Raw genomic sequence first — 13,834 nt, forward strand, 5'->3', positions numbered from 1 at the left:
GAGGTCTTCCATAAGGTGCTTATCAGGACTGATTAGTGGAGGTCTTCCATAAGGTGCTTATCAGACCTGATTAGTGGAGGTCTTCCATAAGGTGCTTATCAGGACTGATTAGTGGAGGTCTTCCATAAGGTGCTTATCAGGGCTGATTAGTAGAGGTCTTCCATAAGGTGCTTAGCAGGCCTGACTAGTAGAGGTCTTTCATAAGGTGCTTATCAGGGCTGATTAGTAGAGGTCTTCCATAAGGTGCTTAGCAGGCCTGACTAGTAGAGGTCTTCCATAAGGTGCTTATCAGGACTGATTAGTGGAGGTCTTTCATAAGGTGCTTATCAGGGCTGATTAGTGGAGCTTTAGACAGTTGTGGTTCGGTATTATTTTAATCCTGTCAACCATTGGCCAATTTTCTAACGGTATTATTCCAATTCATTCAATCATCAGTGAATTCTCGTACGGTATCATTTGATGCGTTTTCTGAAGCAATGAATGGTTACCGCTCGGCTAATTTGAATTTATTTAATGGTCACTGAAATGGTTCAATTTGCTATAGTCATTGGAGATGCCGCATAGCATGAACATACTCTCACTACAACGCCTGGATAGTGTTCCACCAGGTGCATCTGTGCACATGTTATTACCGCCCTTGACTGCACAGGTGCGACGGGACTTGTCAACGTCTGCACATGTTATTACCGCCCTTGACTGCGCAGGTGCGACGGGACTTGTCAGCGACTGCACATGTTATTACCGCCCTTGACTGCGCAGGTGCGGCGGGACTTGTCAGCGACTGCACATGTTATTACCGCCCTTGACTGCGCAGGTGCGACGGGACTTGTCAACGACTGCACGTGTTATTACCGCCCTTGACTGCGCAGGTGCGACGGGACTTGTCAACGAGTCAACGACTGCACGTGTTATTACCGCCCTTGACTGTGCAGGTGCGACGGGACTTGTCAGCAGCGTTCCGGACTGCAGCTTGTCAGCAGCCGAGTCTCACCTGGCGTCTGGTGGAGGAGAAGTGCGACGAGATGCTACGTCTCCCGCAACCTGACGCGCCAGCCTCGTCTGGTGCGGGCACTGACACTCGTCAGAACCCGTGGCTCTCCTACCAGCGACAGTGGGAAGTGCTGTGCTTTGTGAGTTCTGGATCTACGTTTAAATTTTCCTAGCACAGAAAAATCAATATCTAGTTTCTTAATACGGTATTTCTGTTGTCTCTTCTCAAGCATTTGCTTCTCATGTAGACAATTACCATGGTTAATAATTCTTTATGTACGTAGAAAATAATACAATATTCTCCCTCGTTAAAGCCGTAAGTTTTATTTGGAGGAATTTGATAATTCCTCGAAGTAGTCTTAATTTCGTTTATCAATAAATTCATATTTTAGGATAATCACACTAATAAGATAGGTACATGGCTGTTTAAGGGGGCACATCTAAGTTCTGTGAATGAGCAATTAAGCAATAGCAAATGCTATTAAGCTTGACATAATGAAATTGTGGTAATGAAGCATGACTCAATATAATTGTATGGATTGAATGATTATGTGATACATGCGCGACCCAATCTTAATGTGATAGGGACTGACATAATGTAATTGTGATAATAATGTTGGACTTAACGCACCTATATAATTGTGATAATAAAGGTTGACAAAACGTATATAATTGTGATAATAAAGCTTGACATAACGTATATACCGGTAGTTGTGATAATAAAGGTTGACATAACGTATATAGTTGTGATAATAAAGGTTGGCATAACGTACATAATTGCGATAATACAGCTGGACAAAGTCTTAACTATCGCCTATTGAACTATGGCAGTTAAGTCTTAACTATCACACGTATTTAATTGTGATAATAAAGCTTGACATAACGTATATAATTGAGGTAATAATGCCTGGCCGTGCATGTGTGCAGCTGGTGGAGTGGATCATGAGAAGCCAGCCTCGTGACGTCGAGCACGGAGCAGAGGCCGTTGCGTGCGGCCTGCGAATGCTTGCAAGTTTCTTGGAGTTCAGTTCAGACGACGACAAGGTCATGTTCAGCCTCCTGTCGTGCATCAGCAACCTCTTCCCGTTCATAGTTCACCAGCCAGCCACCCTCACCCCGGTCTTCAATAAGATCGTGAACCCGCTGCTCGTGTACAGTCGTTGCAGTGACCCAAAGACTGTACAGAAATCAACCAAAGAATTAAGAAGACACTGCGGCCTGCTAGTGGCCCGTCTGGCTAAGCTTTATCCCACGATCATGCTGCCCGGCTTATCCTGCGTAGTCGATATCTTCAAGGAACTCAACAGCAGCGCTAACCGTCTTACTGTTCTTGAGCTCACGGCCTTGCAAGAAGCCCTTATCCTGATCAATAACGCTCGTAATAACTATGCCGAGCAGCAAGCTTTCATTGAGACTCAGATACAGCCCATCAGAGATTTTTTTGAGCAAGCCAAACAACATTTTACCGCATCATTCGAGTTCATGAAGTTTGTCGGCATTGCTAATGAGACAGAGACGCCCGAAGAAGAAGCGGTGATCATTAGCAATAGGTACAGACTCACTTACGCCCTTAAAATTCTAGAAGCAATTGCCAAAAAGTCTCGACCGCCTCAGGACAAGTCGGTGCGTGCGGCAGGAGGCTTTATCGTTGAAATAAACGATGGTGCGAGTATAAAGGAGGTTACCCGCAACCCTTGTTGGCAATCTGCCGTGTCGCTGCTGCACAACGTCATGTCGCTCACACGCGTGAGCAACAGTCTGTGTCTGCCTGAGAGCACAGCAGCGCTCCCTCCAGTGCTCACTTCTGCTCATCAGCTGCCCATCAGCGACAAGCTCACCATCTTGATGCTCAAACAGAAGCCTTTGTCGGAAGAAGCTCAACAGGTTGGATATTGCTGAGCTGCTTTAAATACGTGCTATTCTCGTCCAATTCTTCTTGATGGACTTTAATGCATCTTCAATGCCGTTACTATCATCATTCTAAATTATTTTGATTTACTTAATATCCATCAGGGTAATCCATTTTACTTGCCATAGGTATGTACTAAAAAGTTCACATTCTTAGAAGCACTTTTCTTGAGCAATATTCAGCAATTCATGTGGGTAGTGATATCTATCGACGGACCTCAGCTTTAACACGAAACACGGGTATGGGATATTTATTTCTTACACGTTCACATATATTTTTGCAGTAGGTAACAATTGTAGTATTTACCTACATATTTACATAATGGTCATGTTAATTAAAATTCATCTAGATTGTTCCCTATCAAAACATGGTCGTGCTTGTAAGTTGTTTAATCATTGAATTGGGAACTCTTAAGACATATGGAAGTATTTCTCATCTTTTCACGACTATAATGACTGAAATCTGAGCCTGTGCCTCCACGAGGCTTCTCTTGGTATATCCTTTACTAAAAGTACATATTTATTTAATACCTACTTTATATTAATTTAAATTATGAGTACACAGTGTAAAGGGTTTGCTCTTTACTACTCGAGGCTGCGGAGGGTCGCACTCGACGAGCTCAGGCGTACCTGCACCTGCTGCACGAGACGCTGCTCTCGTGTCTCGCTGAGCTCTGCCGCTGCTGTCATCCTGAGGTCTTCTACAGGACAGACAACTTATTGCAGTACACCCTGCAGGCGCCCCTACACTGCATGGAGGTCATGCCTCACTACAGGCGAGTGTTAAATGTAGTGTACAGTCTAGCATTCACCTTAGTTCACTGCACTATTATGCCACAGTACAGGCGAGTGTCGACTGTACTGTAGTCTAGCATTCACTTTAGTTCATCACACTATTATGCCTCACTACAGGCGAGTGTCAACTGTACTGTACAGTCCAGCATTCACTTTAGTTCATCATACTATTGTGCCACACTACAGGCGAGTGTCAACTGTACTGTAGAGTTTAGCATTCACCTTAGTTCATCACACTATTATTTGATTAAAAACACATTATTTTCTACTGGACATTAATTAAACATATCGCTTGGGTGATGGGTACCTATATTTCTGTCATTAGATGATCTTTCTATGATGATTGATGATGCGATATGTGATAATTGGATTATTTTAGTCTTCTTCTTTAATAATCTTCTGAATCGTTTAATGTTATCATGTTTTTCAAACCGTATTTCCGTTTTCAAAATATAATAAACTTGGTAATTTTGTTGTTACGAACTGTGTAATTTTAATTTTTATAGTTGCTGTCAAAAACGCTAATTCAAAATATCGAAACCTTGCGATTAAATGTGTTATCGAGAAAATCCAGTTATCGATTCCTGTGGATTTACAAGGTAATTCTCTTGGATTTATCCCTACATTGAACATTTTCCATGAATGTGAGTTGTCGTTGAGCCTGCAATGATTTTTTGAGAGTGTGCTCACTTCAGTCAGTGCTCATAGCAGTCTGTGTGCTCATGGCAGTCTGTGTGCTCATGGCAGTCTGTGTGCTCATGGCAGTCTGTGTGCTCATGGCAGTCTGTGTGCTCATGGCAGTCTGTGTGCTTATGGCAGTCTGTGTGCTCACGTCAGTCTGTGTGCTCATGGCAGTCTGTGTGCTCATGGCAGTCTGTGCTCACGAAGTGTGTGCTCATGTGCTCACGCAAGTGTGCTCATCATGGCGTGCTCACGCACGTGTGCTCATGGCGTGCTCGCACAAGTGTGCTCATGGCGTGCTCGCACAAGTGTGCTCATGTGCTCACACAAGTGTACACATGTGCTCACGCCAGTGTGCTCACGTGCTCACACAAGTGTGCTCACGTACTCACGCAAGTGTGCTCATGTGCTCACACAAGTGTGCTCACGTGCTCACACAAGTGCTCACGGCAGGCTGCGCGGCGTGCTGCGTATGCTGCTGTCGCCGTGGCTGGTCAACTGCCCCCCCAGCGCCCAGCGCTCCTTCGTGCTGCCCGTCCTGCAGCTCGTCACCAACAACAGTCTGTGTTATCATCTTGTTATTTTATATGTCCTTAAACTTGCATGAATATGCTTAAGATCTTGTTATTTTATATGTTCTTATACTTGCAGGAATACGCCTTATTTCAAGTTATTTGTACTGGTATAAGCTGGCATACTTCGTACTCTTATAAACAGGCATAGTTCTTACTCTTATAAACAGGCCTAGTTCTTACTCTTATAAACAGGCCTAGTTCTTACTCTCATAAACAGGCCTAGTTCTTACTCTCATTTACCTGTCTCTTATACACATCTAGATGTGTATAAGAGACAGCTTATAAACAGGCCTAGTTCTTACTCTCATAAACAGGCCTAGTTCATACTCTTATAAACAGGCCTAGTTCTTACTCTCATAAACAGGCCTAGTTCCTACTCTCATAAACAGGCCTAGTTCTTACTCTTATAAACGTGCTTTGTTCTCACTCTTACGTTTTCCTGTTTCTTACTATTATTAACAGGCTCAATATTCAAGCAAAGAACTACCTTGTTTAAATGTTTCAGGGGCTAATCAAGCCATTGTAGTTCTCATTACCGCTTCTCATTATCGGTTCTCATTATCGGTTCTCATTATCGCTAATTCTCGTGTCCTCGTGGCCAATGGTCATGGAAATTCATCGAACGATTATGTAAAAGATTTTTGTTTCGTCAGTTTTTCATCATGTTTGAAATTGGAATAGTTTTGCTTGATAAGAAATAATTATATTTTCGCCAAGCTGCAACCGTCCGTTCTTCGCAAGATAAAACTTGCTCCCGAGCAAAGAACGAGATCATTAGGAAAGAATATGAGTCAATCAGCAATTACCTTGACTTACTAGAATAAGCATTGAGTCAGTCAGCTATTATGATTCAGTCAGCAATTATTAGGAAACAAAATGAGTAGGTCAGCAACTACCTACTGGGTTCAAGTATTCTAAAGATTTCTGTACCCATCAGCCCAATTCACACTTCAAGCTCATCAAGGCGGGCATTTTTTAAAAGATCAAAGACTAATATGCTTCAGTGCAGGGAATTGTGTTATTGAGCCTTCTAAAACGCATAAATCTTTATTGTTCCTGACATTTAGTGGTAAATAGAAGCACCGAAGTTGTAATTCTTTACAAGTTTAGTGGTAATGTGCAAATGTTTGAATGGGGAATTGTGTTATTGAGCCTGCTATAAGGCACAAATTTTTATTGTTCTTGACATTTATTAATATTAAATACAAGTACGTACCGAGGTTGTAATGCTTTACAAGTTTAGTGGTAATGTGCAAATGTTTGAATGGTAAATACAAGTACCGAGGTTGTGATTCTTTACAAGCTTAGTGGTAAGGTGCAAATGTTTGAATGGTAAATACAAGTACAGAAGTTGTAATTCTTTTCACAAATACAAGTACCGAGGTTGTAATTCTTTACACGTTTAGTGGTAATGTGCAAATGTTCGAATGGTAAATACAAGTACAGAAGTTGATTTCTTTACAGATTTAGTGGTAATGTTTAAATGTTTGTGCAGTGAACAAGTTTTTTGAAAGACGCTGGAAAAGCGTGGACGGCTCCCGTCAACTGCCGGCGATGGACGACGAAACTTTGGACGAGGACGAGCCTCAGGACGGCGCCCTGAGATCAGGTCTGCTCAGTCAGGAGCTGGAGGAGCTCTTGGACGTGCAGCTGCTGCGTCTCCTTAACAGGGACTACCTCGATGTGAGCGTCTTGTTCTGTGTCAAGTCGTAAATATTTGTTCAGTTATTGTATGAGCCATGTATTGTATTAGCCATGTATTGTATGAGCCATGTATTGTATAAGCCACGCCCTGTGTCAAGTCCTGCATAATTGTTCACTCATTGTATGGGCCCTGATATTTGTTCAGTCATTGTATGGGCCCTGACATTTGTTTAGTCATTGTATGGGCCATGCACAAATACTGTACCGGTACTTGTTATTGGTGATGTGAGGTACCGGTACGTAGTGTAAAGTGATGCAAGTTCTCACATTCATTTTCGTATTCCTGCACCAATATTGTATTCGGTGATGTGAGCTATCACATCACCGAAAGAATATGCACCATTGACTCACATCAATGGTGCATATTCTTCCATTATTTTTCCTACTTCTGCACCAATAGCAGTTTTTGTTGATGTAGCTTACCATATACTGTTATTTAATTAGAGTTTTTACAGTTTCTACGGGCGGTTCTTGTGCAAGCGCCTCGGAATAAGTTATCAGAAGCTGATGACGCAGAGGCTGATGTGAGCGACGTCGCTGATTACACCGACGGCTGCATGAACGAAGTCTCTGTGAAGTGCGGGGATAACTCAACTGAAGACATCACCGACAAAGCGGCCTCTGCACCGGCCAGTGGGAAGCTGACTTCTGCACTTGGCTTGATGATCTTATCGTCGGCGGTGATGCCTCCTGTCATCTCTGCTTTGTTACAGTCAGTGCTGAGACTAGCCGCAGTGTTTGTGACTTTAGTTTACATCTATCGTGAGTTTGATTTGTCAATTTATTAATTGCAGCAATGGTCCTGTAGCTATAATGTGATAACGATATGCCGAGACTCTTTGCAGTGTTTGTGGCTTTAATTTACTACTATCGTGAGTTTGATTTGTTAGTGTCTTAATTTCAGCAATGGTTTTGTAGCTATAATGTGATACGGTACCGATATTTCAGGACAAATTTTCCTCTAACTATAAATGGTTGTTGGATTTGAGGTACAAAATTATGGCTCAGCTGCTGCCACGTCATCTTTCTAGCTGAGCTTCGGTATGATTTTTGTTTTTCTCCCTTTATTTTGTTTCCCCTAAAGGCTGGTTTGAGAAAAGTTATTTAAAATTGCAGTCTACTTATCGGCTGCTATTTCAATAATTTACCACATTAGCTGTTTCTACGCTGGTGCTGTAGTTGCAGTTACTTATCAGCTGCCATTTTAATAATTTACCACATTAGCTGTCTCTACGCTTGTGATGTACTTTATTTTGACCCCAATATTAATCATCACCAACCATTTGCACGGCAGGAGCCTGTCGTGTCCGGACAGTCAGTGCTGTCTAAAAGCGTGCGGGTTGCTTACCGTCTGTCTGCCGACGATGGACGTGTCGCAGCTGACAGACGACGACAGCTGTGGGCTGCTGCGGGCCATGCTGACAGGTCTGCAGGTGCACGGTCAGCACGCTGAGAACCTGCAGGCCATGCTCGCCTGCGTGCTGCTCTGCTACACCACACTGAGGCCGCACTGTGCTGTCCTGCCTCAGGTCATTCTTGGGCAGCATGAGGAACTTGGATGAAGTTTTGCTGACTCTTGACTGGCTACTGACTACTGACTGGCTGCTGACTGCTGACTGGCCGCTGACTATTGGCTGGCTGCTGACTATTGACTGGCTGCTGACTATTGACTGGCTGCTGACTATTGACTGGCTGCTGACTATTGACTGGCTGCTGACTATTGACTGGCTAACAGGCTGCTGACTATTGACTGGCTGCTGACTATTGACAGGCATCATGAGGAACTTGGTTGAAGTGTTGCTGACTATTGACTGGTCACGCCTTCCCGATATATTGTCTTTAACTGATTTTTGCCTTCAACTAAGCGGCTGCTTCTCTGAGTCAATAGTCAGGTTCATTGATTCTGCTGTCCTAACTAAGCAGAAACGTGAGGTACCGTACGCGATGTAGGTAGGTACATGTTGTAATTCAATATAATTTACATTACATTTTATTTATTGCTGATTCTCATATAGGTAATTCTGGAGTAGTTACAAAAGACTATATCGAAGTAAATTCATTGGTACATATGTTGATTCATAATTTATTGTCAATTTAGGTAAATTAAGTTATTTCATTTCGCTTTTATCTCTCCTGATTTCTACTGTATTTAGAATAAGTTTATTACTCTGCCTACTCTGTACGTTCGTTCCAATTAATTGAAGATAATTAGCGGTGTAAATTTTGCAAAAATTTAATATTTGTTCTAAGCCTGTTGAAAATAAATCATACTAGGGAACTCGAATGTATTTCAAGTTGTATTGGAAACAAGCATTATTTGGAAATCGTTTGCCTAAAGCTCCATCAAGCAGCACAGATTGTTTTGCGTGATAAGAAATGTTATGATATTTTTAAACCCATTTCACGGTCTTTTCTTAATATTGTTTTAATTTAAATCATTTTTTGAGATTCTTAACCCTCAAAATTTCAGAAGGCATTCATCAAATGCCCGTTTAATTCATTTAATATGACCGTAGTGTTGTGTGGTTTAGGATTTGTCAATTACAATAATTTCTGTCTTCGGGAATCAACACCATGGTGTTACATTTAAACTGGTTAATATTTTTGGTGTTAAAATTGTCTTGAATTAATTTCAAATTTTTTGAAGGTCTGAGAAATGTTTATTTTTTGGTGTTATAATTTTCTTGAAAAAAATCGCATTTTTTGAAGGTATGAGAAATGAAAGTTTGATCGCAGGTTCTGACGTCGATATCGACCGACAGCGGCGCGGAGGTCGCCAGCTTCGACGAGCTTGTGGTGCGCGGTCTCTCTGAGGTCAAGAACGCCAAGCAAGACAAGATCAGGAAAGACTCCCTCAAGAAGATTCTCACGCCCGTAAGACAGATTTGTAGCCAGGAATATGTTAGGTTCAAACTAAAGAGGCTTTACTTAAACTCAACTTGCCAACTTTAAATTAGCAATTTTTCAGGCTGTTATCACATTTGTCAGGAAATAAATGGGTGGATCGTGACTAAAATAAGTAATTGGTTGCTGAATGAATGAGATCTCTTGGTCATCTGTGGCCAATCTGGTAGTCATCTGACGTGTGTCTATGCTCAACTGAAGTCCTATAAGATTTTGTGTCCTTGTAGGGATTCTACCTGATCGCCCCACAAGAGAATCGCGGTGTCTGACTGCGAGCCTCGGTTTGGGGTTAAGCTATCGCAGGATTCCTCGAATTCCGTCTTCTCTGTCTCTCTCCTGCGGGCGGCTGACCTCTCGAGTAACCGACCTCTTGTTCGAGTGTCTTCGTTGCCGGTCTCCTGTCCCTCCTTGTCACTTCGTCTTCATTGCCGGTCTCTTGTCCCTCCTTGTCACTTCGTCTTCGTTGCCGGTCTCCTGTCCCTCCTTGTCACTTCGTCTTCGTTGCCGGTCACCTGTCCATCCTTGTCACTTCGTCTTCGTTGCCGGTCACCTGTCCCTCCTTGTCACTTCGTCTTCGTTGCCGGTCACCTGTCCCTTTTTGTCACTTCGTTTCTTGAGATACTAACGCTACTTCTTTCTAATGAGCATCAATGGCCTGGCCACTTCAAACCTTTCTTTGGCGATGTGTGGGCGACCTTGTGGGTGATGAACGATTTAGAAATTTTCTTCAATTTTCGACCTCCGCGGCAAAATAGCTTGATGGCTAAAACGCTAGCAAACCATTCCACTACTGCCCACTCTTCCTTTCGAAGCAGAGTTCAATGAAAGCGTTGTGTGAATTAATGCGTAGTTAATTTATTTATTTCAATTGCACTGGATTCTTACACTCGTTAAATTATCCACGGGCGTCTAATGGGCTGAGTTTGTTTGGATTATTTTCACATTAATGTGAATTTTACTTGATGAAAATGCACCGCGAGATTCGTTGCGGTCAGTAAGTATTGAGTGGATGTCTATTTAATTTAGTGATCATAGTCATGAAGCGGCCCTCGAAATCTCTTGTGAATTTCTTCATTAATCACTCCATCGATTATTGCATTTCGACTGAAAATTCGGTTATGTATCGAAACCGAATTTATAAGCTGTTGCATATATTATTATTATACATAATGTATTTATTATATTTCGAGTGAAAATACGTACGGTTATGTATCAAAACTGAATTATTAAGTTGTTGCCTATTTTATTATTATACATCATGTATTTATTGTATTTCGAGTGAAAATCCGCTGATGTATCAAAACTGAATGTATAAGTTGTTGCCTATTTTATTATTATACATAATGTATTTATTGTATTTCGAGTGAAAATTCGGTTGTGTATCAAAACTGAATTTATAAGTTGTTGCCTATTTTATTATTATACATATAATGTATTGTTTACATTCTTGACATCTTATTAGAATTATTAACGTATGATTATGTTATATTATTATGAATATGTAGCTTTATCAGCGTTGGTGTCGCAGATAACCGGCGTTATCCTGACATTGTATGAATTATTAACGTATGATTTTATGATTATGTTATATTACTATAAATATTTAGCTTTACTATCGTCTGTGTCGCAGATAACCGGCGTGAGCGTAAGCGAGGCGCTGAAGCAGCCAGCGGCCGTGCCGTGCTTGCCGCCGCTGCTGTGGCATCGCCCGCCCCCGCAGCAGCACGACGCCCTCGACGCTCCTGACGCGCATCTCGTCCTCGGCAACCTCTTCTCGTGATCAACTAACTTGCTTCATATTCATGCAATACTTATGCTTTCCTCTTCTCGTGATCCACCAACTTGCTTCATATTCATCCTATTTTTATTCATATTCATACAATACTTATTCTTTCCTCTTCTCGTGATCCACTAACTTGATTCATATTCATCCTATACTTATTCATATTCATACAATACTTATTCTTTCCTCTTCTCGTGATCCACTAACTTGCTTCATGTTCATACTATACTTATTCATATTCATACAATACTTATTCTTTCCTGCCTCTTAGTTATCATGACTAGTGTAGGCAGTCTCGTATATCTTAAGCTTTTGTATAACTATTTATTAGGTAACTGGAATTACAATGCATGCTATAGTCATTTGCTCGAATTTATTCTATTTTACCTAATGAATGTCAGTCAGATAAAGAATCCGGCTTCAGACCTGTCAACTCATTATGTTTTTATCAACCAAGATCATTGCAACTAAAAGGTCGCCCCAGGAGGGCTGACTGCAAATGTTGTTTGTAGTCACGATTTAACCAAGGGATTTCACTTCGATTATGAATTAGGGGATTATGAGGGATTATGGCATAATTGTACGCATGATGCCGTCGATGTTTTAGTGTTGATGTTCTGCAAGATAACGAGCATCACGTCTTAGTCCAGTCAAGTCGATGACAAGACAGGAAACTTGTCTTTCTTAGTTTTGATCTCATAGAAAATATACATCTTAAGAGCTCACAATGTCCAACGATATTTCAGGGATTAGGTTTCTTCATCATTTCGATTACCATGTTGGTTCAAATTCTAACTGGTAGTCTTGGTCTGCTGTTGATGCAGACTTCATTTTTGAATATAGACTAAGATCCATGACATTTTGTGAGGAGATTGGCATTCCATGTACTATTGTAATCCGTTGGGCTGTAAAATAATGTTAAGTTTATACCTGCAAGGCTACCATATTCGTATTCAAAATTGTACCAGTTGAACTGGCATTAATCTGAGATGAATTGATGTCTAAATGGAATGGATGAATTGATTAAAGCTATCAAGCTAGGATCAGGTTCCTATTGTAACACTTTTGCATGTAACAATTAGGAAACTGATACAATTAATACAAACTCGCGGTGTATATTCGTCTCACACAAACAAATGGTTAATTCTTCGGGCATTGTGTGTCATGTGACACGACATCCGAAAAATGTCGTGGCAATGCGACAAGAAAATGAATACTATCATATAATGAATAGAAAAATTAGAACAGTGGTCTAGACGAGTCACTTCTTATCTCATAGGTGATGATCGAGGCGAGGTAAATACTGCCATGTAAATGTTAGGTAATATTAAGTCCTTGTCATTTGCTATGAATGTAGGTTTCAAAAATGTCTATGTTTATTATTCTACCGAAAAATTTTATAGGACTTAGATGTTGAGCATCGCATAAAATTAATCTTGAATTTCATTCATTCTTCAGGATTTTCATAAAAAATTACACGTTTGATGAAGAGATGATAGAACTATTACCATTGATATGTTGATATAGAACCGTTGACTATTATACCTTCCAGGAATAAATTGGCATTACTTTTGAAGAAATGAAATGAGTGAGGAAGAAAGGCTGCTGTAATTTAACTAATGATTAAGTTATGTTATATTTTTCGATATTATTCCAAATGAATTTTGTGTTGAAGGCTGTGTACTTTAGGTCTGACTTTACTGAAATTGAGACTACATTTGCGAAGCAATTTATTCGTCTTTGCTCTTTGCCTGCATCTCCAAAGTTTTATACTTAATTAAACTGAAATGAAACATTCGAAGTTATTTTAGATTTCCCTTCTGAAGTATCACAAAAGTGTCGTATTTAGAGTCAACTTGTTGCTGTTAATTACTGATCTAAACTTAAGCTCAGTTCCTATGCCAATCATACAGAAAGTCATTCTATTCCAAGTTGTACCGAGTTCTCGATCACAGGGCCTATACTTTCAAAAAAAGTGAAAAGATCATAAGTTCATCAGCTAATCATTGGAGGCCTTTCAAGCAAAATCCAGCAATCATAGACAAGGAAATAGAGCGTAAGTACTTACGTTCACTTAGCGAGTTCTGAAAGTATGGCCCCTGAACGCCACATCGTAGCACACTCGCACGTTGTCCCAGTTGCTTGAGGATGCATTTCTTTGTTATTAAGTGGGCTCGCCGGCCTCTAAATCCACCTTCCCCGCTACTGGCAGTTATGCTCCTCTAGCTATTATAGCTGATTGAAATGTTAACAATACGTCCACGGCTCGAGTTACCCTGGCTTTTAAATACGAAGAACTTTTACGATGTTAAATAAATCCGTTTACAAGCATTTTTTTTTTCAGAACTCGCGAGCTGTAGACGATCTTGTGCTGCTAACCCACTTGATTTCTCAACATTCTTGACAATAGTGACTTAATTTAGGCAAAAAATTTGTAGATATTACAAGACAAGCCTTTAAAGTATCGTACTGGAGAGGAAGAACCGTACTACAT

At 40.9% G+C, this 13,834-nt stretch overlaps 1 protein-coding gene across 1 annotated transcript in view; it reads left to right on the forward strand.

Moving 5' to 3' along the window:
* Positions 1–13,071, forward strand: part of LOC108677883 (exportin-5) — a 22,413-nt gene extending 9,342 nt beyond the window's left edge. The window contains exons 9-18 of the mRNA XM_018166186.2: positions 270–281; positions 933–1,130; positions 1,918–2,874; positions 3,493–3,674; positions 4,828–4,934; positions 6,445–6,632; positions 7,109–7,365; positions 7,948–8,182; positions 9,390–9,527; positions 11,188–13,071. Coding sequence (XP_018021675.1) covers positions 270–281; positions 933–1,130; positions 1,918–2,874; positions 3,493–3,674; positions 4,828–4,934; positions 6,445–6,632; positions 7,109–7,365; positions 7,948–8,182; positions 9,390–9,527; positions 11,188–11,337 — 2,424 coding nt within the window. The 3' untranslated portion in view covers positions 11,338–13,071. The remainder of the gene's footprint in view (positions 1–269; positions 282–932; positions 1,131–1,917; positions 2,875–3,492; positions 3,675–4,827; positions 4,935–6,444; positions 6,633–7,108; positions 7,366–7,947; positions 8,183–9,389; positions 9,528–11,187) is intronic.
* The last annotated feature ends 763 nt before the right edge of the window (positions 13,072–13,834 follow it).

Source organism: Hyalella azteca, unplaced genomic scaffold (assembly GCF_000764305.2).
Source record: "Hyalella azteca isolate HAZT.00-mixed unplaced genomic scaffold, Hazt_2.0.2 contig7219, whole genome shotgun sequence".
Lineage (NCBI taxonomy): Eukaryota > Metazoa > Arthropoda > Malacostraca > Amphipoda > Hyalellidae > Hyalella > Hyalella azteca.